Genomic DNA, 23108 nt, shown 5'->3' on the forward strand with positions numbered 1-23108 from the left:
TTATTTTGATATATCACAGTGAAAGATTTATCGTCCTCTTTTTTTTTTTTTTTTTTTTTTTTTTTTTAAAAAAAAAAAAAAAAAAAAAAAAAAAAAAAAACAATAATAGGTGTCCATCATTCGCCCAAATGGACAAGGTGCTGTGTAGGAAGTTTCGTCTTTGATTTTCAGAAGTTTTTACAATACTAAGTAGTTGTGTTTAGTTTTAACTTATTCTGTTTCGGTATCCATGGTATTTTTTTAAAACTTGGTTTGACTATTTAGTATTTTGGTAGGTTCTTGGTCTGGTCTTTTCCAGCATGCTGTCTGCTTCATCCAATGCCCACTCCTGTGGGACTCCAGGACACACGTCTCCATGCTCACATCTGTATTTCCACTCTCCTTGCTTCCGGTACATTTCCTGCTTATTTTCCTCCTTGCTCAGCCCCAGTTCACTCATTTCTTCTGTGTGTCTAGCCTGCTACTGAAGTCATTAGCTGCATGTTTATTTATTATGCTTTTAATTTCTACAGTTTCCATTTGATTATTCTTACGGACTTCAGTTCTTCATTGAAATGTGAATTGTTATATTTCCTGGGTTTAAGTATTTTATAGTCTGTTTTATCTCCAATTTTTGTATCAGCAGCGTCTTTCGTTGGTGTTAGGTTTTTGTTTCGTTTGTTTTTTTGTGTGCTAGTTTTGGATGATCTTGGTTTTCACTTGTCATGTTTCCTGACAATATTTTTAATTATTATTTTTTTTTTTTGGCCTTTTTGAGACATGGTCTCCCTGTAGCCCCAGCTGGCCTGGATTCGCTATGGAGACCAGGCTGGCCTCAAACTCACAGAGATCCGCCTGCCTCTGCCTCTTGAGTGCTGGGATTAAAGGAGTGTGCCACTACGCCTGGCCTAATTAATTTTTTATATTGTATCAAAATTATAGTGAGATGGAGTGGGGAACAGGTTTGGGGGAATGAAGATACAAGTTAAAGTGGAGCTGGGGTCTGGAGAGATGGCTCAGTGGTTAAAAGCAATGGCTGCTCTTGCAGAGGACCCAGGTTCAGCTCCCAGTACCCACATGGTGGCTAACAACCATTGGTAACTGCAATCTTCTTCTGACCTCTGTGGGCATTGCATGATATTGGTGTACTTACGTACATGCAGGCAATACACGCATGTAATTAATTAATTAACTAATTGAAATAAAGTGGAGCTGGATGGAAGCTTCTCTGTGCCTGGCGCGCTTGTGTGTAGGTTGTGGCCTCGCTTGAGCTTTGAAGCACTGCAGTATCGGCTAAGGTCATCCTAGGTGTATCTCCCAGGCCTAGGTTTTTGTTTTGCTACCCATAAGAAGCTGCCCAAGTTCTTCCTTCTCTTTTTCCCTCTCAGCAGCCATGTGTCATGATGACTAGGCATCTGACCCTTCAGAAGAAGCTTGGGACTCAGGAATACCCCAGACACTTGCTCCAGGTCCCTTTTCTCTGTGTCCTTGGTCCTTCTGTGCCCAAATTCCTTGGTAACTCTGAACTCGCATTTTCATTTCCCCACAATAATGTGATCACTGCTCAGGTTTGTGTCCCTGATGTCCCTGGACATGCAGCTGCTGATTGGGAGGGTGGTGACCAAAGGAAAGTGAAGTATGCTGGCTCTGTAGAGCTCACAGTCAAGGGAAATGGGCTTCTCCGTAGAGAAGGCTCCTGCTGGTTTAGAGAAAGGCTGTGTACATGCCTGTCCCTCACACGTGACTGACCAGTTCAGGGTGAACAGTGCATGTGGGGATCGGGTTAACTGTCTTTTCTTTTGGAAACAGTGACTGGTGACAATAAACCTGCACGTAGCACGAAGGCACCTCTTTTAACCTACTGTGGTGCTATTGTGATGGTTCATTGTGACCATGGGCAATAGGAAGCTTCAGAAAGCAACTTAGTTCCTTATGAACATGCAGAAGGGGTGAGATTGTGACCCCGTGGATGGCATGTAATCAGGGTCTTTCTGCATTCTGCTTCTTTTCTTCAGAACCACGAGACTGTCCTGAGATTCTCAGCCACACTGTGGGGATGTCAGAGAGCCCCGTCGGACCCAAACCCGCCATGCTTCGGACTGATGCACCGGCAACATCCAACTTTCAGCAGGCGTTTGCATCTTCCTGCACGATTTCAAGCAATGGGCCTGGGCAGAGGAGAGAGAGGTAGGAAGATGGGCCGTTAACCTTGTTTAAGCTCCCCTTGGAGCCCAGAGTGCTGAGCTGAGGGTGGGAGGAAAGGTAGGGGACCAGAACAGGGCCCAGGAGAGTGACCCTGCCTCGACCCAGGCTCTGACTGCTAGTGTATGGAAAATATATGCACACAGGAAATAGGAAAGTAAGTTACAGAAGGATTAAAAAGTGGAAAGGAAGAAAGGGGCCGTGGCAGACCAAAATGTCCTCTCTCTGCTTTACAAAGACACCGGCCTTGAGAAACTCACTAAGGGCAGCTGCCACTCTGGTTCAAAGTAGAAGTAAGCACTTCTGTGTTTCTTGTATGGGTTCCCTGTCTCCTTTCCCATTAAAATAAGGGAGGTTCTTTAAAGACTTGCCATCACATTATAGTGTCTGTACCTAGTGTGTGCCAGTTTAAGCATGTGTATGTTATGTGAACTACATTTTTAGCTGACTTTCTAGGTTTCTGAATATATAATAATTCCCAATAAAGTTGTCACCCCATCTGCAGAGGCTATGGCCTTAAGATTCTCAGTGGATTCCTGAAATCACAGACAGATCCAAATTTTGTGTGTATGATATTTTCCCCAAGCATAGATACCTGCAATAACTGACCTTTTCACTTAAAAGAAGGGTATTACTGCCTCTCTTTATTTAGCATATCCAGATAGCCAGCTCTTTGGAGCCATTGTTTAGTAAAAATGAGAGTTATTTAAACACAAAGACAGTCAGCCAATCAGGCTAACACCAACCTGCATCTGTGACTAATGAGCAGGCAGTACGTGCTGCATGGATATGTTGAACAAGGGATGATTCACATTCTTGGACAGGATGAGTCAGACAGCTCATGATTCATCATGCTGCTCAGAATGGCAGCAATTCAAGACTTATCGATTATACAATTTTTCATTTAGTATTTTCAGACTACAGTCGACTCTAGGTCATTGAAATACATAGAGAGGGTGGGGGAGCTGCATCTCCCATGCTGCCCACAAGCTTCAGCACTGTTCCCCAGCCTTGTCTTCTCTGTGTCTGGTGAGAGTTGCTAATTCTGAGATATCTGCATGCCCCTCACCTTCCCTTGTGCCTGGTTTTTGTCTTTTTAACAGCCCACCTTCTGCACAACGCCAGTGGGTAGAGAGCAGCCCCAAAGCCACCCTCTCCCTGCTGGGGAGCAGCTGTCCCTCTGGAAGTCCCCTCGGTACCCACGAGTTCTGCAGCCCTGGCAAGGACTCATCAGGGATGTCCTGCTTCCCGTCCTCAGACCTCCAGGCCTCCTTCCACAGCCATGATCTGTCCATGACAGAGCCTCCTAATGCTATGCCCACCCCAGGCAGCCAGGCCTTTCTAGGCTTCAGCACTGCCCCAGTAGGGAGTGTCCTCCCACCTAGCGAGGACCCCAGGGCCTTGCTGGTCAATTTGCATGGAGCATCACCAGCCCCTGGAGCCTCACTGACAGCAGCAGGGCCTGCTGACAATGGCTTCCTGTCCCACAACTTCCTCACGGTGTCTCCTGGACCCAGCAGCCACCACAGTCCAGGCCTGCAAGGCCAGGGGGTAAATCTGCCTGGACAGCCACCCTTACCTGAGAAGAAGAGAGCCTCAGAGGGAGATCGTTCTCTAGGATCAGTCTCCCCTTCATCCAGTGGCTTTTCCAGCCCCCACAGTGGGAGCACCATCAGCATCCCCTTCCCTAATGTCCTTCCAGACTTCTCCAAGCCTTCTGAAGCTGCCTCATCTTTGCCAGGTATGTTTCTACTCACTCATTCAGGAGAGTAGAGGTTTGGATCTCCCTTTTGAACTGATCTGTGGACATGTCTTCAGTGTTGGTCATGTGCCCTGCAGGGACGTCTAGACCCTTGAAGGTTCTTTCCTGTCCTGCTGGCTAAAAGCCAGATATAGACCCACTTCTTCTCATGAATTCTGCTCAGCTTCCTTCTTCATCCACATAGCAACTAACTGTCAACTCCAGTTCCAGGGGCTCTGACGCCTCCATGGGCATTGCATACATGTAGTACACTTACATACATGCAGGCAAAACACACTCATACATAAAATAAACATAATTAACTTAAAAAAGAGATAAGAAACAGACTAAGTCAAGGCCGCTCTTCTGCTTTCGTCATCCATTTCTGTGTGTGGAAATGTGTGTTAAGTACCAAAGCGTCTGTGGCCTTGCACCGTGAAACAGTGGCCCTCCCCTCCAGCCAGTCTTTTGAGCTGTATTTACTTTCCCCTTAGAACCTTCTGGTCCTCTCTCACCCTTGGACATGAAATTGGACGTGCAGGGTCATCATAAATGAGACCATGATTAAAAATAAATTCTGTATATTAAAATAATATATAATGATAAATAATGTATAAAACATAATATAAATGATATTACAATGTTGCTTTACAGATAGCCCAAATGATAAACTTGTGATTGTGAAATTTGTTCAAGACACTTCCAAGTTCTGGTATAAGGCGGATATCTCAAGAGAACAAGGTAGGTGGGGACGAGGGGTTCCTGGACAGCTCTTGGGTGTCAGATTCTTGTGTACAGGGTCCCTGCAGTGTACATGGTACAGATAGAGTCAGAGAAAAGCACACTTTTACCAAATGCCTCTGGGGCAAATAAATGCCATGACCTTTAAGTTTTTGTGGGGAAAATTAGTACTAGTGAGGGTTTGGGTTAGAAGTCCACCCTATGTCTCCCAGTCTGTGCAGGACAGGAAACTTGCTGCTTCCCCCAGTCAGCAGCTTACCAACCATACCAGTCCACCACTCCTGCTTGGGTCTCTACTGAGCAATGAGGTCCTGAGCGCCACAACATCCCTGAAAGAGGGCCAAAGAGGAGAGAGATGCAACCCTCTTTCAACCACCTCATTCCGTGAAGTTCAGAACCCTATGTACTCATGAGCTTTTGTGCCAAACCAAGTTGGGGAGATAAGCATTTAATGTGTATGGCATGTGCTGTGGACTTAGGCCAGTTCTTCACCTGCAGACTGGAAGAAGTGTCCATCTGCTGCCCTCAGTGTCCAGGCACACTTAATCTCAGCACTCAAAGAGGCAGGAACCAGCAGATCTCTGAGTTCAAGGCCAATCTGGTCTATATAGCAACTTCCGCGCCAGACAGGGCTATGTAGTGGGACCCCGTCTCAAACAAACCCAAAACAAACCCAAACAAAACAAAAAAAAGGAAAGAAAAACAACTTGAACTCATTGCTATTATTTTAAATATTTTATTTATTATTTTTATTTTATGTGTATGAGTGTTATACCTGCATGTAGATAAGTGCACCTGTGTCGCCCACTGCCCACGGAGGACAGAAGAGGCTGTCAGATCCCCTGGAACTGGAGTTAAGGACAGTTGTTAGCTGCCATGTAGGTGCTGGGATTCAAACCCGGGTCTTCTGCAAGAACAGTCAGTGTTCTTAACCGCTGAGCCATCTCTCCAGCCCCTATTGCTATTTTAAAAAGCATTTTCCCCTTTGCTTGTTTTGTTGGTTTACACATAATTGCATGTGTGTATGGGGCACAGTGTAGAAGTTCAGCACACGTTAACACGTCATGGTTAAATCAGAGTAATTAGCTTTTACCTCTCACTAGATATTATGAAATGATTGATTTTTTTTTTTTTTTTTTTTTTTGATTGGTAAGATCCTTTTAAATTACCAGTAAACTGTTCCCAGCCACTGAGCATCTGTTCCTGTGACAGGTGAACTTGCCTTTATTTAGCAGAATTCACAAGTCCTGTCATGCACTGCTGTCTGCCCACAGAAAGCCATCTGAGTTCCTCTGGAAGTCAGACCTTTGGCAGCGGGTAGAACCCTGATCACTTTCTCCCCATGAACTCAAAGAAGCCATTGTCATTTTACATGGAAGGGGGGATGGGAAGCCCATGGCCTGGAAACACTTTCATTTCTCTCAGTAGGCCTTTGTGCAAAGCTGCTTAACAACTCCCAGGGCTCTACACAATCAGTCAGGACTTTTGCTTCCCTGGCCACCAACCTGGCTCCACTCTTGTGGTCCTCAGTACCTCATGGAGTTCATATCCAGAGTCATATTCTAGAGTGTTCTGTGCATACCTTTCTTTGTCACCATTCTAAACCCTAGAGGTGTGCTGCATCAGACAGGGCTGTGCTGCTGTGATAAAGGGCTTCCAAGGCAGAATGAGGAAAGTGCTACCTCGTTTCTTAACTTGGTAGAGATGATACCTGAGTGGGATGCTGAGTGGGAAGCATCTTTTGCTGCAGGTGCTGAGTGGATGCAGAACAAGTGATAGAAACTATTGTGGTCAGTATTAGTCAACTTTCTATCACTATATTGAAATACCAGAGGCCAATCAACTTATAAAGAAAACTGGTTGTTTTGGTTTATAGTTCTAACAATTCCAGTCAGCATCAGGTTGTCCCAATACTTTTAGGTCTCTGGCAAGGGTGGGTATGCATGGCTAAGTAGAGCTGAGCCCAGCATGATGGCAAATGCCCATAATCCTGGCACTTGACACCCATATACAGGATGATCATGAGTTGTTTGTGGCCAGCCTTGTCAATACAATGATATCTCTATCTCTCTTTCTCTGACTATCATCTCTGTCTGTCTGTCTGTCTGTCTGCCATCTATCAATCATCTAACTGTGTGGTATCATCCCTTGCCTGGCCTTGGCTCATATTTAGGCTTGTTTGTGGACCTCACCTCAATGGCTGATATGTGCTTTCAGTACTGGGTTCTAAAGTATAACTACGTCCATTTCCAGATACTTTATGTGGAAAATGCTGCCACAGGTTTACTGGGTATCTCAACCTCTTCTAAAGGAAGAGGTCTGTCCATAGGCTTCTTTTGTTTCTGTTTTAACCATTGAATATACCCTTTTCCTAAAAGTGCTACTGTGACATTTCAGGGAGATGCAGAAGAAAATGCCCCAACAAGCCACTTCCTTGGAGTATAATCTGTCCCCTATTACTGCTGCAGGGTTAATTCCATAGGATTTCCAGGGTGAACAGAAGATTACTTCAGGGGGCAAAGTGCATAAAATCACACAGAAATGAAATGGCATTGTTTAATTATGCTGCCTCAGCCTGTTAATGCTTTTAGTAAGAGTGGAAGTGCTTGTTGTGGGAACAGGGTCCTGTACAACCTTGCCCCATGTTCAGAAGACCAAGAGCAGGGCAGAGTACATACTGCTGCATTGGACATGTGCATTGCTTATTCATCCACTGGGCCTCTGTCCTGCTCAGCTTTTCACGAGTGTGACAAAATGCCAGCGATAATCAGCTTAAAAGTTAATAAAGGTTTATTTTCACAGTTTCTGAGGTGTCATTCTAGAGTCAGTTGGCCCTGTAGCTTTCATCCTGTGAAGACACAGTATACCATGGCAGGGGTATTTGGTGATGAACCTGCTCACCTCCCAGTAGATGGGGAACAAAGAGAACAAGTTGGAAGAGGATGGAATTTCAATATCATCTTAAGGACCACAGACTTCTGACTAAGCCTTTAACACATGGGCCCCTGAGGGACACTTAATCCAGACCACAGCAACCTCTTAGCTCACTTCTGTTTCAAATAAAGGTTCTAAAATTAAGCTTTAGCTGCCCTTCGTTGATATGTAATGAAACAGTCCCAGCAACCCATGTGACCGTGGCACCTCAAAATTCAGTAGGAAGGTTGAGTCCCACAAGACTACAGTATGCGCTTGGCCATGATAAAGTAAAATCATGACTGTAGTAGCATAAGCAAGCTCTGATGAGACACAGTGTGAAGTAGAGAAAAGTTTCTAGAAAGGATTATTTGGCCTATTTTGTTTTGTTTTTTTGAGACAGGGTCTCTGTGTAGCCCCAGCTGGCCTGAAACTTGCTTTGTAGACCAGGCTAGCCTTGATCTCACAGAGATCTGCTTGCCGCTGCCTCCCGAGTACTAGGATTAAAGACATGTACCACCTCACGTGGTTATTCTCCCTACTTTGAAAAACATAATACATGTTCTACCCCTAAATTGACAGTTTGCCACAAAGAGAAAGGGCCCTTTGCTTTTTCCTGACTAATCTCTAGAGCATTTCCTTTCAGGACCCATGCCCCACCTTCACTGCCTTTACAGAGGGGCTGCAGGCCTGTCTGGCTCTGTTAGCACCAAGGCAACTGTGTGCTGCTGGTGCCCCAGCTCTGATTTGTCTTTTCCCTGTTTGGTAGCTTGGATGAAATAATAGGTGTTTGCTTAGTCCATGTTCACCCACCTACTGGTCCAGGTTGCAGAAGCAGCTTGGACTCAACCTCTCTTCTGATGCTATAACAGAACATCTGAGATTGGATAATTTATAAAGAATGGAGGTTTACGTTGAATCACAGTTCTGGGCATGTGCAGAAGGAGGACATGAATTGTGACCTTGCTTTATAACAGCCCACCTTCAAAGCAACTAAGCTGTTCCTGTGATAATCACCCAATCCCAAGAGAGTAATATTCTCCTGTTGTTGGGTTGGGCATTGGGGCTTAAACTTCAGTGCGAATTTCAGAGGCAGAGCCAGACACAAGCTACAGCAAGGAGCCCTGCCAGGGTGGAGATTGGCAGTGACCCTTGTCCACCCTGGAGTCATTCACATGCTCTTCTCCTTCCTCTAGCCATTGCCATGTTGAAGGACAAAGAGCCAGGGTCATTCATCGTGAGGGACAGTCACTCCTTCCGAGGCGCCTATGGCTTGGCCATGAAGGTTGCTACACCTCCTCCTTCTGTCTTACAGCTGAACAAGAAAGGTAAGGTCCCCTGGAATTGATGAAGCGTCTGTTGCCTGCTCTGATGTGCATAAGGTGGCAGGTGACCACAGCTGCACTCTCGGGTCCTCTTTTTACTATTTACTTTTAAAGGTATATTTTCTTAAATACCATCTTGTTGAAGAAAGTGCATTATTGGGCTTGACATCGGATACAGATAGCAAAGCCTCAGGCTCACAACCAGAGAGAAAGTCCATTATTTATAAATTTTATTTAGTTTTGTTTTGAGTGAGTCGTCTTTTCTGCTGCTCGAAAATCACAATGATAAAATAGAACAAAAACTCACCAGGGCACCTTGCTTCCATTCTAGCACAGTCCACCTCATTTCGCCCTTCCTCATTAGGGTAACCACGTATGAGGCCCTCCTGTGTGACTTTTCACTGATTATCCAGGTATAGGCAAAGGTGCATTTGCCTTTTTTCTTGTATTAGAAGTAGTGCATGGCATGATTTACTCTTCCATAGTTTCCCATTCCGGTATCTTTAGACTGATCAGAAGTGAGGCTAGCATAAGCCTAGAGGCATTGCTAGTGCGCCCTTCTCACAGTGAAGAACTGTGCCTTCCTCCTCCCTGTTCTGATACCATCTACAAGGCAACAAAGAGGAGTCACAGTGGATAGAAGGATGTGCCAATATTCCACCTTTTCTTTCACTTAATTGCATTTTTGTCTTGAAATATAAGAACATCCCGAAAGATTGGTAAAAGCATTACAAGAATGAATCACAAGCACTGAAACATGTAAGCAGTGTGTTCTGCTAAGCACCATGCTCACATAATCATGCATGTTACCACATTCCAGGAGATGGACCCCTCCCCCCACCAAGTTCCTGTTATGTTAGAGTAGGTCATACCATTATTTGAAGAAGTCTAGTCTTCCCAGGTATGGATGGCTCTGTGAAGCCCTTCAGGCTTCCCTTTTGAGAGTGTCCCCAGTAGTCTATGAGCAGTCCCAGCTTCTGAAGCAAGCACCCCGTTTGTGGTTTGCTTTGCACTTGCTCTGCCCCAGCCAGTTCTCCCCAAGACCCTGGTGCTAGGAATTGGGCAGAAGTGTCCAGAGACCAAGCACTGTGGTGACTCTTTGCCACTGGAATTTCATTGCTCCTCTCCAGGGAGCAGAACTAGGAAATGTGGCATTTCTAACTCGTGTTGATTTATGTGTAGCCTCACAAAACTGTTTGCCAGCCCCTGTCTTTGCATGATGCTTGTCCACTGCTCCCAACATTGGCAGAATGTTCCCTCTCCTGCTTTGGCCCCTAGGATTCACAGTAGAAGACAGAAAACTACTGGGTAAAATGTAGTTTGTTTATATTAATTACCAAAATAGGAATCTCTAAAATTAATTGTTTTTTCTAGTTTTAATGTGAAAACTCATATAGTACATATTCTTTTGTGCCTTGTTTTGGATCACAATTATAAGAGTCATTGTATCTTAAGATTGTTTATAGGAATTATTCTCTTTCCTCACTGTCTTTTATAACTGTATTGTGATATTTTTCATGTTGGTAGACATTTTCATTTTTCTGTCATCCCTCATCCATCCCTTTGCCCCTAAATACAATCATCTTTTGTTACCACCATGCCAACTCCAGAAAAGAAGAAAACTCTTTTATCACTACAGTAGTCATTTTGGATTGGGAGAAAGAACATTTTTTAGGTCCTTAAGAGGGTGTGATAACCAGCTTTCCCTATAACAAAGTACCGTGTATAATCAACTTATCATAAGAGAAAGTTCATTCTGGCTCACAGTTCTGGAAGTTTCTGTCCAAGTTTGGTTGGCCTCTTTTGGTGTTGGGCCTATGGTAAGTCAACATACCATGAACAGGAGTGATGAGGGAGCTGAGAGCTCACCTCCTGTCTGGAAAGTGGGGAGGAGAGGAGGAGGAGGAGGAGGAAGGAGGAAAGGAGGAAGGAGGAGAGGAGGAAGGAGGAGGAGGAAGAAATCATAAATCATGGAACGATATATCATCTAGAATTCCAGCATAAGAAACTCAACAAGAGGCTGGAGAAATGACTCCGCAATTAAGAATACTTACTGCTCTTGCAGAGGTCCTGGGTTCTGTTCCCAGAACCCACATGGCAGCTCACAGCCTGCAGCTCCAGCCCTAGGCAACACAACACCATTTGCTGGCCCCTACAGGCATTTCACAGACATGGTGCACATAAATATATACAGGCAAAACACTCATACTCATAAAATAGAAATAATCTTTAAAAAGAAATTCAACAAAATGCTACTGCTGGGTGGGATTAAGGCCTTTGTCGCTGAGATGCTGAACCAGACCTGGTTGCCGAGGACTGCCAGGCCTTATTTGGGAACACTGGGTATTGTTCACAACAGGAAGTCTCAGGAGAGAATGCCTGCAAGTCCACCAAGGTGATGGTTAACACATCCGCTCAGACACAGTGCATGGCCACATGGGCTTCTGGCCGGCTTCTTGGTTTCTTTTGACTGCCTTAAAGCAGGGACCAGAAACAGTTTTTGCAAGCATTATCTATTTTTAGAAATACAAAACTAAAGTGATAGCATATAACTTCTATAAGGCCCAGGCACGTATCCTGCTAAGTCCGAAGATATAGGTAACAAAATAAGGACCTGAGAAAAGTGGACATCAGGAAACTAGGGGTAGCAACATCCACTGAGTGAAATGCAGTCTCACTGGTGTGTTTACACCCAGGCTTGGATTTGACATTTGGGTTTCACAGTCCAAGGATAAATTAGAGAGAAGAGTTTACCAAACCAGTGAAGAGCCAGTGAGTCACTGTACCACCTCTGGCCATCATGAGACTAGACAGCTGCAGCCGTTCCACATGGCTAGCCAAGCGCCTAGGCAGCGCAATCTGCTTGGGGCCATTACCCACAAGTGGCATCCAGACCCTCAGTGGGTGTTCCCATTAGAATGAAGTCCTACATTGCCTTCCCCCTACAACAGAGGGCCATATGCTCCTTCCCCTGTCTGATTGGACACAGACTTTTATAGAATCAGATCATTTTCTTCTCTGCAAACTTTACTTCCCTGGGAAAATGCTGACACTTGCCATTACTAATATTTGTTGCTGTCTATAAACATTCTTCAGAGCCTAGCTTCGGTAGAGTATCCCTGATCCTAAATGGCTGAGAACAGAGTTGGGATTTCTGATTGTTTTCAGATTTTGGAGTATTAGGACATGTTTAAGTAAGGGGATAATCTTGGGCATGAGACCTGAGTCTTAACATGAAATTCATTTATATTTCATCTGTTTCATACACGCAGCCTAAACACAATATAATGCAATACTTTCCATTATGGGTATGTAATCATGTATGTAATCTTTCATTTATGGACTCATACTGGTGCTCCAAGCTTTCAGCTTTTAAAGTTTGGAATCAGGGATGTTCACTTATACAGGAGTCTAGCAGCCCCACGAAGCCTGGATCAGCAGTATTAAAAGCCCAGCAGGCACACTCCTGTGGAGGGTAGTGAAGGTGGCAGTGAGGGGCGAGCGTGTGGGGTTGGCCGGTGTCAGCAGTGCTGAGTGCTGCTTTGCTTTTCTTTTGCTTCTGGTTCAGTTTGTACTTTTCCATCATCAGACCATTTTGCCATTCAGTAGCTTCTCTTGATGCCTTTTCACTTTGGATTCAGCACCTGGTTGAACACAAGTTACTGTTTACTAGCAGTATGGTAGGGTGGTACTCCGATGTAGACGAGTCCTCTCTGCTGGAAAAGTTTCTGTTCCCAGCTTGTGGCTCCACCTCACCCAGAGGGCGGACCTCCATCCAGCTCTTAGAGCTGAAGTCTTTCTTGCCTGAGTCTTTGTGGCCAAAGTGCAGTATGTGCTGCATGGCCAGCGTCAATCTGAGCCGCCAGTTCATTCCCTTCTCTGATAATTCTTACGGTGTTTGAGAATCTCTTCTAAGGACATAATTTCACTACAAGAGTTATTACCATCCACCTGGCTTACAGCTCTGCCTGCCTGCCGTTACATGGGTGGTTCTGGGTAATCCCATAATACAATGGTTTGATCCTATTCCGAGGGAGGCTTTGTAGGGAAAGCTCCTTGCTTTTATGTTGTCATGTAGTATCCATCCATTCCATCCATCCGTCTGTCCATCCATCCATCCATCCATCCATCCATCCATCCACTTTTTCTCCTCTTCATCTCTTCCCCTGCCCTATCCTCCAGTCTTATTCTCCTATGCTTTAATTATTTTCATTGTCATTTACAGAAACTTTTGTTTAAACAACTTTTCTCATTCAGTAAGTAAAATTACAGTTGACTTCTTTGCCCCATAAATGAGTGGATTCATGAGGTCCAATCCACCATCGTCCAGGAAATTTTAAACAGTTCTTTTATTCTTCTTCTTATCACAGCTGGAGATTTGTCCAATGAACTTGTCCGTCATTTTTTGATCGAGTGTACCCCTAAGGGAGTGCGGTTGAAAGGGTGCTCGAATGAACCATATTTCGGTGAGTTACTTGGGAGGGTGTTCTTAACACACACCAGGGCCTGGATTCCTTCTGCCAGGTGAAGTGAGATTTGAGGACTTCTCTGTCATGATGGGTCACTTACAGTTCAGCCTCCAGGTCTAAGATTCCTCTCATCTGAAGTCTTGTCTTAAGACAACCAGATATGTAATTGTTCTGAAAAAAAAAAACTTTGTCAAAACCAAATAAGCAAACAGCACCATTGAAGGACTAGAAATAACAGATATCAACTAGTGTCATGAAGGTTAGTAGATAGGGGGGTTCCTGACAGGATTAGAGCCTATTGTGACCCTATCTGTTAGGCATGAGGAGAAACACAGACCTACTACCTCCAGAGCATCTTTTCTTCTCTGTAAATTGAGATCCTCTCACAGTCTGCTAGATAGACCACACACAGCACAGGGAGATAGAAGACAACTTCATAGCTTGGTTATTTCAGAAGCACTAGATGAGTGACATAAGCAGGAATTGCCTTGGTGTTAGAACTGTTAGTTCCAGACCCAGCAAACGGTTATGATTTGTTTTTCATACTTACAAAGGATATATGCCAGGAATCTACTGCAAGTCCCTTCACTGTCTTGCTAACCTTGTTGTTTCTATAAGTTTTATATCACATCCTAAAGTGATGGAACATGTCATTGTCGAAGGCATAAGCTGGGCCTTTGGTGATTTGATTTCAGCTGATTTGCTGGCTGAGCATACAGCAGGTAGAGAAGATGATGCTTGTTTGTTCTTATCTACTTCACAGGGAGCCTGACGGCTCTGGTGTGTCAGCATTCCATCACTCCTTTGGCCTTGCCGTGTAAGCTGCTCATTCCAGAGAGAGGTATGGGGTGGGGCTTCAGTGCTAGATGGGCTCTGTGTAGGATCTTCTGCAGCACTCACAGTATGCTGCCTTCAGGGACCTGCAGAAATCTTTCTTGCAGTTCCCAGACATTGTGCACTGTGGCTTGGGTGGAAGGTTTCCAGAAGGCAAAGACTCCCTGGCTTCAACCACTCAGACTTTCAAAGCCATTTACATTTAGAGATTTATTATTCTACAAAATGGAGAAGATATTTCTATGGTTGAATTTAGGTTGTGGATGAACTATTCTCTTTACTTTTGTGTTTGTTTGGAAATATTCATAATCATAAAAAAAAAATCCTTGTTGGGCATGGTGGCATATGCCTTTAATTCCAGCACTCAGGAGGTAGAAGCAGGTGGATCTCTGTGAGATGGAGGCCAGCTTGGTTTATATAGCAAGTTCCAGGCCAACTGGGGCTACAGGGAGACCCTGCCTCAAAAAGATAAAAAATTTAACAACAATAATAACATTTAGAGTCTATCAGGGATGATTTGACTACATGGCCCAGCTTTCCTTAAGATTTATCTAAAAATGTAGGTAAATGGAATTTGTTTTTTAAATTTAGATTGTTCAGGTAAATGAGTTCAGAGATCAGGAAAGTATTTTGGTGGACCATGTACCCCATCTGTGTTGAAAACGGGATTGTAATTTCTGTGGGCAGGATTATTCCCAGTAGCCCTGCTGTCACTGTCTGGGAACTCTATCAGCAAATCGTCCGACCTCATCATGTGTGCACATGTGTGTCAGGAGCAGCGCTCATTTCTGTTTTCTTGCTCCTTCCTACAGATCCACTGGAGGAAATAACAGAAAATTCTCCCCAGACAGCAGCCAATTCAGCAGCGGAGCTGTTGAAGCAGGGGGCAGGTCAGTGGTCACAGCCTTGTTTTCCACATCTCTGCATCTCCTGGTCATTGGGCAGAACCAAACCCTGTGATAGAACTTCCCCTCGCACAGTCATTATTCAGGTTTCCTGCTTTTCTGTGGGCTGTGAAGGAAATTTCCTTTTATAGATGCTTGACAGAGCTGGGTGGGGTGCAGCTGTGGGGAGACAGGGCTAGGGCATCAGGCTGGAAATATTGGTCTGACTTGAAGAAGACCAACTTCAGTGGAATAAATGTCAAGTCTTGTATTCAGTGTGTGGGAAATGCAGTAAGGCAGGATGTGGGTGACCTGCCTCGCCAGCTGAAAATGTAAAAATGTTCTGGAGCTGTGACTCAACAGTCACTCGATGTGAGTCAACTGTTGGATCCACTCTGCCATCTGCTTGGTCAGAGACACCACCCAGCATCAGCTCCCTGGGGACCAGGCCAGTTGCTGAAACATCTTTATTAATAGATTTTACTTCCGAGATCAGTTATAGGATTGCAGCAAATTTGAGAGGAAGGAATAAAGATTGTTCTCCATTTGCCGCCTCCCACACCACAGTGGTGCATGTGCTACAGCTGGTGAGCCAACAGCCATACATTATTAACTGAAGTACGTAGTTGCGATGTTTCATACACAAAGTATGTAGCCTTTTCAGATTGACTTCTTTCACTTGGTGATCTGCATTCAGGTTTCTTCCATGCATTTTCATGGATTGGTGGCTTTTTTCTTTGTGTTTGTGGGGGCGTATATATGTTTTGTATGGATGTGTGCACACGTACATGTGAGTGCATGAGCATGTGTGTGCACATGTGTTTTGAGAGAGTAATGTTGGATATCTTCCTTATTTTTTAAAACAGAGTATTTCACTGACCCTGAAGCTCATGGCCTGGCTGGCCCATGAGCTCCAGGATCTACTTGTTTCTGGCTCCTCAGAACTGAAATTACACATGCATACACCGTCGCTCCCAGCTTTTATGTGGGTGCTGGGGATCTGAACTCAGATCCTCATGCTTGCTGTTGCAGGTCAAGTATCTTACCAGCTAAGGCATTTCCCCAGCCCCTCAGTGGCACATTTTCTATGTAGCATGGAGTAGTTTCCCATTATCTGGATGAACTACAGGTTATTTAACCACTCACTTTCAGAAAAAACATCTGGTTCCTTCTGAGTTTTGCAGTTATGAATAAAACTTCTATAAACACCCGTATATATTTCTAATTCATTTGATAAAATACCAAGGAGCCTGATTGCTAGATCATATGGAAAGAGTGTGTTTAGCTTTGGAAGAAGCCACAGACCGTCTTCTACTGTAGCTGTACCATTTTGTGTTCCCACCAGCAATGAAGAAGAATCTCCTTGTTCCACGTCTTCACTAGCACATGCTGATGTCACTCTGAAGGATATGGTCATTCTAGTAGAAGGGAAGCGGTAGCTCATTGTTTTTACCATCATTTCCCTGGTCACTTATGATGTGAGGCATCTGTTCACATGTTCGTTTGCAACCTTGTGTATCTTCTATAATTGTTAAATTTTAAGATTGTGTATTTTGTGTTGATGATCTTTTATCATATTTGTGTTCTGCAGGCTTTTTTTGTCTCCTCCCTGTTTGTGGGCTATCACCATCTTCTGGTCTCTATAAGCATTGTATAACATTGGTGCACTTAAATACATGCAAGCAAAACACTCATACACATAAAATAAAAATAAGTCAGGGCTGGAGAGATGGCTCAGCAGTTAAGAACATTGGTTGTTCTTGTAGAAGACCCAGGTTTGAATCCCAGCACCCACATGGCAGCTAACAACCGTCCATAACTCTAGTCCCTGGGGATCCAACAGCCTCTTCTGACCTCCATGGGCATTGCACGACACAGGTGCACTTACCTACATGCAGGCGATACACGCATACACATAAAATAAAAATAATAAATAAAAAATAAAAAAATAAGTCAAAAGATATTTTAAAAATTCATGAATGAATGAATGGGCCATTCACAGTAATGCAGTGTTATTGTCTTTGCTTTTAGAAATTAAGGATTTCTCTTCTGTTCCAGCTCATCATTTTTAATATATTTTTTATTTATTCTCTGAGACTTATATACAATCTTATAATGTATGTCAGTTTGCAATCATTTACCCCCTTCTTATGTCCCAAATCCCTTCCCATGCCTCCCCGCTTTTGATACTTACTGAATCTGCTTAGTACTGCCCATATACCCACAGGTGTGGTAACATCCACTGGAGCATGGTCAGCCTATCAGGACCAGACTTTTGAAGAAAACTGACTCTCTGTCCCCTAGCAGCTATCATATGTCAGCAGCTCCTTGTCTAGAGGTGGGGCCTCCTGCTCCCTTCTCCCATCCATGCTGGAATGATAACTGCCTTGAGCTTGTGCAGGCAACCACAGCTGCTGTGAGTGCATGACCACTCTGGTCCTGTCATGTCTATTTCACAGAGTCCTCTGGCTCTTACAGTCTGCCTAGCCCTTCTTCTGGGATGTTCCCTGAGCCTTGTAGGGAGGGGTGTGTGATATATGGGCCCCATTTATGGCTATCATCACTTTTCCATCTTTTTAAGTAACATTAAACAGTTTTCAATATTTTATTTTATCATTTTTTATTTTATGTGTATGAGTGTATTGCCTGCATATATATAAGTGCACCCATGTCATGCAATGCCAGTGAAGGTCGGAAGGAGGTGTCAGATCCCCTGAAACTGGGGTTAGGACTGTTGTTAGCTTCCATGTGGGTGCTAGGGCTGGGAACTGAACCCAGGTCCTCTGCAAGAGCAGTCAGTGCTCTTAACCACTGAGCCATCTTTCTAGCCCCAGCATTAAATATTTTAAAGTGTGCATTTTCTTTTTTTAAAATATTTTATTATTTTTATGTGTATGAGTGTATTGCCTGCATGTATGTGAGTGCACCCATGTCGTGCAATGCCAGAGAGGTCAGAAGAGGGCATCGGATTACCCTGGAACTGGAGTTAAGGACGGTTGGTAGCTGCCTTGTGAGTGCTGGGAATCGAACCTGGGTCCTCTGCAAGTCAACTGCTGAGCCATCTCTCCAGCCCCGAGGGTGCATTTTCTTAATGACAGACCTCATTTAGAACCTTGTAGTCTGTCTAATCATCCGAGTTAAGCATTTAGATATGAGGCTTATATTATGATGACATTGAGATTCTTTCCTTTAATCAGTCCTTTTTTTTCCCCCTGTAACACATCAGGAATGTGAGTTTTCATTCAACAGCACACTACCAAGGCAAGGATTCAGGCCAGCAGACCTGGGGTCAGGGAGCTCACCTCAGTGGTGCTATCATTGCCTGGGGATTAGCTATGGTTATTTCAAATAAGTGCAACACAGACATTGCACCAAGATGGTGGAACTGTTCTGATCTCTGATCACTGAAATTTGTTTTACAAATTCCGTTTGTCATCTTGGCCCTAGACTCCTGCTAAGGCCCTTGGACATCATGTCCTAAGTCCTTACTGTGGAAGCCAAGGCCCAGCAGTGAAACAGTGGCTCACCAAGATGTGAATAAACTAATTCTATTCAGTATAATCCCCTTGCACTTGATATTAATGCCATTATGACTTTGTTCCAATCTCTGAAACAATTCGTATTTGTATTTTGTTTCAATTCTTAATTGTTTCTACATGCGCTAGAGAAATGTGAGCTAATCCTGAAAAGAAAGGCTCTTTTACCAGACTTCTGATAGGTCTGTAGATATTGTGGCTGTGTTTAACTTAGCATTCTGTAAGTATAATTTCTTTAATGAAGGTCATTTAAGTTTTATAAAAAGGTGATGCTGAAAAGGAGGACATGAATGACTCCTTAGCCTGACACCCAGGCAGGTGCTTCACCCCGGGAAGAAGGGGTAGGGGTACAGGAAGTTCTCCAAACCAGAGACCATGCTGAGCATCAGCCAGCCAGATCGATTCCTGCCACTTCCCCTTGTTTGGGGCTGTGCTGCATGTGCAATTCTTTCCCATTCCTTTTTGCAGTTTCCATAATGAGTTTGCTCATGGTTTTTACAAATATAATGCAGGGCTCAGTTCTTCATGGTTATGTAATGGCCCATTGCGGAATTCTACTCTTGAGGGTTGTCCATTTAGCCTGCCTTGAATTTTTCAGTGCTACAGGCCATACTTGAAAGACCATCTTTCTACTTTATATGTTTTTCCTGAAATCTGGATGTTGTCCTAAAGTAAATCCCCAGAAGTGGTACTACTGGGTTAAAATATGTAGACCTGAAACATCATTTGGTGTTGAGAAATTGTTTTTCCAGCGTAGGTGATGGCTTGCAGAGCTCTCCACTGTGAGTCTGAGAGATGCTGTCCTGTTTAATGTCTCATGAAGCATCACAGCTCCAAGTCTTCTCTTTAGCAGAAGCACTTGTCTAGTGGAATCAGGTGGTCCTGGGCTAGGTTTGAAAGGGGAACTACCTCTACAGACATGATTTTCCCCAACACCAGGCTCCTACAGGGCACCCACCATTCTATTTGACCCTTACTTATTAAGATGTTCCCTTTGGTACCTTCTAGACAACACAGTCTGGCCTCGGATATTTTTTTGTGTGAATTCTATATAGGTATGCCAAGTCTATGGAATTTTCATAGACACACGCACGCACACACACACACACACACACACACACACACACACACACACACACAGAGCCTTTTGAAACTGCATGAACAACATGCCAGGGATCAGAGGTAGAACATTCACCCCCTTAAGTCTGTTTTCCATTTTCCAGGCTTCTTTCCAGCCCCTGCTCATAAGCACACATGCTTTTTATTTTATAGTTCTAATCATAGCAGAGACAGTTTATTCTGCTTTTCCAATTACCTGCTAACCATTTTTCCATGTTGCTATATAATTTTCCTGATTACCATTGGCTGGTTGCGTCATATTTCATCGAGGGATGAACTTAACCCTTCCTTTATGTTTGAACCTAATCTGTTCCCTTTTATTTTCCTGCTGTAATGTGAATAGGCTTGAATTTTTTCCTCTGTAGGTTAGTTATTTCACATGGTTATGGAAGATTTCCCTTTTGAGTCAACTAGGAAGTGGGACCTCTATGTTATTTCTAGATTCTTCAGATCCTCCTGATAAATGTGGTGAAAATTAGCCAAAATGGGCTGAGGTTACCCCAGGACTTCATAAGTGTTTTCCATTTCATGGACGTTTATGGGCATTAAGCATTAGGCAATTTTAATTTTAATTTTCTTTTATTTTGTTTTTGAGACAGTATCATACTGTGTAGCCCTGGCTGGCCTGGAATGCTCTATGTTGACCAACATGGCCTAAAACTCACAGAGATCCATCTGTCTCTGCCTCCGGAGTGCTAGGATTAAAAGTGTACACCACCACGCCCCAGAAATTTTAAAAGCTTTGGACGCTTGTTCTCTTTCCCCAGAGAACACAGGAAAACCCCTCAGTTTAGACAGGAACTGACATGCAGGTAACCCTCCAAGGCTTATAGGTCCCCTTGAGTGGCCTCATCTGGGACTGTGAGATGGACCTAAACACTGGAGTCAGTCATGAAGATTGTCCCCCACAGTCACAGTGACCTGCATGTATGAGATGGCTGACTGCCAATGTTTCTTACTCTGAGCCTTGATTTCCTTTACCTGCAAATTGGGGCTGATAATAATAAGTTGTTCCTCTGGCTCTTTCAAGTTCTGATGAGGCACTAGGTTAAGCTTAAAATAATGAAGAAAAATAGTATTGGGGTTTGAAGTTTCTTTTAAATTTTTTCTTAATGGAACAATGCCATTTAGATAAAGGAATAAGATAAGCTCTTTTTCATGAGAGTAAATATTAATAAACTATTCAGAACAAAAGTATCTCAGATGAAGCATCTCTTAATTATGAGTTTAGAAGACTGTGTTGTTGGGTTGTTTTTTAGTGTTGGGGATAGAGACCAGCACCAGGTGCATGCTGGGCAAGTGTTCAACCAAGGAGCTGTGCTTATAAGCTTAGTCCCACCAAAAGCAATGATGGTGACTTGTCTTGAGCCTTTGAGGTTGTTTGTTTCCAGGGTCCTCTGTAGTGTCTGCCACCTTCTTCAGGACAAAATAGGCCTTTCCGACTTGTCATTTTCTTCTGGGGCCAGTAAGGCCAGTGACTGGTTCTCCTTCAGAATGGAGAGAGGGGCTTTGCTTTTCTGATCAACTTGCCTTTGTAAATGCCCTAAACCCTCAGGGCGTGACTTAGATCCTGCATTGTTGCAAGAGGAGCAGCTCTCCAGCTCCTATGAGGCCTGTGCTGGATCTCCTCAGAGCATCCTCTGTGGTTATGGTCCTCCCTGGCCTCCTTGCCTGGGCTCATGTGTCAGCACTCCCGTTGAAGGGCACGATACCTGCTGGATCTAAGCAGGGAGGGCAGACCCACTCCAGGAGCCTCACTGAGAACAAATGGCACAGTGAGTGACTGAGCATCTCTTGTCCTCTGAATTCTTTATGGTTTGGATCAGGGGGACACATGATCTCTTAGTGAAAACTTTAGAGGCCTGTAAAGTAGAATTAGTGCATCCACAGAGATGTCACGTTCAGCAGAGTGGAGCCTGCAAGGGCAGTTCTGTTCTGTGTTAGTCTGTTTGCTGTTGCTATAACAGTGCCTTTAGATAGGATAATTTATTAAGGAAAAAGCTTTATCTTGGCTCACATTTCTGAAGTTTAAGCATGGTATTGTCATCTGTTTGGCTCTGGAGAGGGCTTTGTACTGCTTCAACTCAGGGCAGAAAAGAGAAAGCCAAGTGAGTGTGGGAACAAAATAGCATACCAAGGAGGACACCTCACTTTCGTGGCAGCCCACTCTGATCCTGTAAAAGACAGGAAGCCCTCCAGCCTCATCACCCTCTGAAGACCCCTATAGTGACAGTCATGTTTCAGCACGAGTTTCAGGAGGACAAACAGGATCTTTTCTAGGGAAGGGGCATTCTCCATCTTTCTGTGCTGGAGGCCCTGGTTTCCTGTGGTAGTGACATTCACGCAGAGCCTAAAGTTGTACAGCAAACCAATATCTACACTCTCAGATACATGTTGGCTACTGCTTATAATGCAGGGGTGGGGCTACAGGGTAAAATGGGTTTATTAATGCCACTTTCCCTTCCCTGAGAGATGACCAGAGAAGACACTCTTCTGGGATTGTGGGGAGCTGTGGCACAGGTGAGACTGTGTCTGTCTGTGCTGAGCTCTAGGCAGCGAGCCATCTCTCCACAACCCCTCTGGTGCCAGCAGTCCAGGTAAGACAGCTATTTGGGAGTGTAAAGCTCACAGTCCTCTCTTGGATGTTTCTCAGGACCTCAGAGTCTCCTTACCTATCACTAATTGAGAATTTGTATTACTGTGACTGTTGTCTTAACTCCCACTGAGGCCAGGGAAGGTCCCTGGATGAACTAAGCACTCTTCTGACCAGCCAGGCCACCCTTTAGTAACTTGTCCTTTCCTGGACTCAGCACCGGAGCAAGGCTGTCATTGATATTGGAGAGCAAAGGACATCTGCTTGCCAGTGCACCTGGCCTGGGTTGCACATCCGAGGTTGTTCCTGATCCCTCCACTTTCTCGTCAGCCTCTCCTGTGTGTCAGTGGAGAATGTATGTCCCCAACAGCCTTGGCTAACATCTCTGCCCCCACCCCTTACTGTCTTGCAGCCTGCAATGTTTGGTACTTGAACTCTGTGGAAATGGAATCCCTCACTGGTCACCAGGCAGTCCAGAAGGCCCTAAACATGACCCTGGTCCAAGAACCTCCCCCAGTGTCCACAGTGGTACACTTCAAGGTGTCAGCCCAGGGCATCACTCTGACTGACAATCAAAGAAAGTAAGTGTGGACAGCCAGGTGTGGTAGCACATGCCTTTAATCCCAGCACTCGAGAGGCAGAGACAGATGGATCTTTGTGAATTCAAGGCCAGCCTGATCTACATAGTGAGTTCCAGGGCAGCTGGGGCTACAGGGAGACCCTGTTTTAACACCCCCCCCCAAAAAAAGAAAGTAAGCGTGGAGAAGGAGGG

The 23108-nt window shown here is 44.4% G+C and overlaps 1 protein-coding gene across 5 annotated transcripts in view; it reads left to right on the plus strand.

Annotated features, from left to right (window-relative positions):
- Tns3 (tensin 3) overlaps window positions 1-23108 on the plus strand; it is a 257511-nt gene that overhangs the window by 227432 nt on the left and 6971 nt on the right. For 4 of the 5 annotated variants that reach the window (XM_008842184.2, XM_029567904.1, XM_029567901.1 and 1 more), the window contains 8 exons: window positions 1995-2166; window positions 3285-3922; window positions 4577-4663; window positions 8773-8904; window positions 13272-13367; window positions 14134-14211; window positions 15017-15094; window positions 22749-22917. In XM_008842184.2, coding sequence (XP_008840406.1) covers window positions 1995-2166; window positions 3285-3922; window positions 4577-4663; window positions 8773-8904; window positions 13272-13367; window positions 14134-14211; window positions 15017-15094; window positions 22749-22917 — 1450 coding nt within the window. The remainder of the gene's footprint in view (window positions 1-1994; window positions 2167-3284; window positions 3923-4576; window positions 4664-8772; window positions 8905-13271; window positions 13368-14133; window positions 14212-15016; window positions 15095-22748; window positions 22918-23108) is intronic. The other variant, XM_029567903.1, reaches the window with a different exon arrangement.

This window comes from Nannospalax galili, unplaced genomic scaffold (assembly GCF_000622305.1).
Source record: "Nannospalax galili isolate Female #2095 unplaced genomic scaffold, S.galili_v1.0 scaffold321, whole genome shotgun sequence".
NCBI classification, from domain to species: domain Eukaryota; kingdom Metazoa; phylum Chordata; class Mammalia; order Rodentia; family Spalacidae; genus Nannospalax; species Nannospalax galili.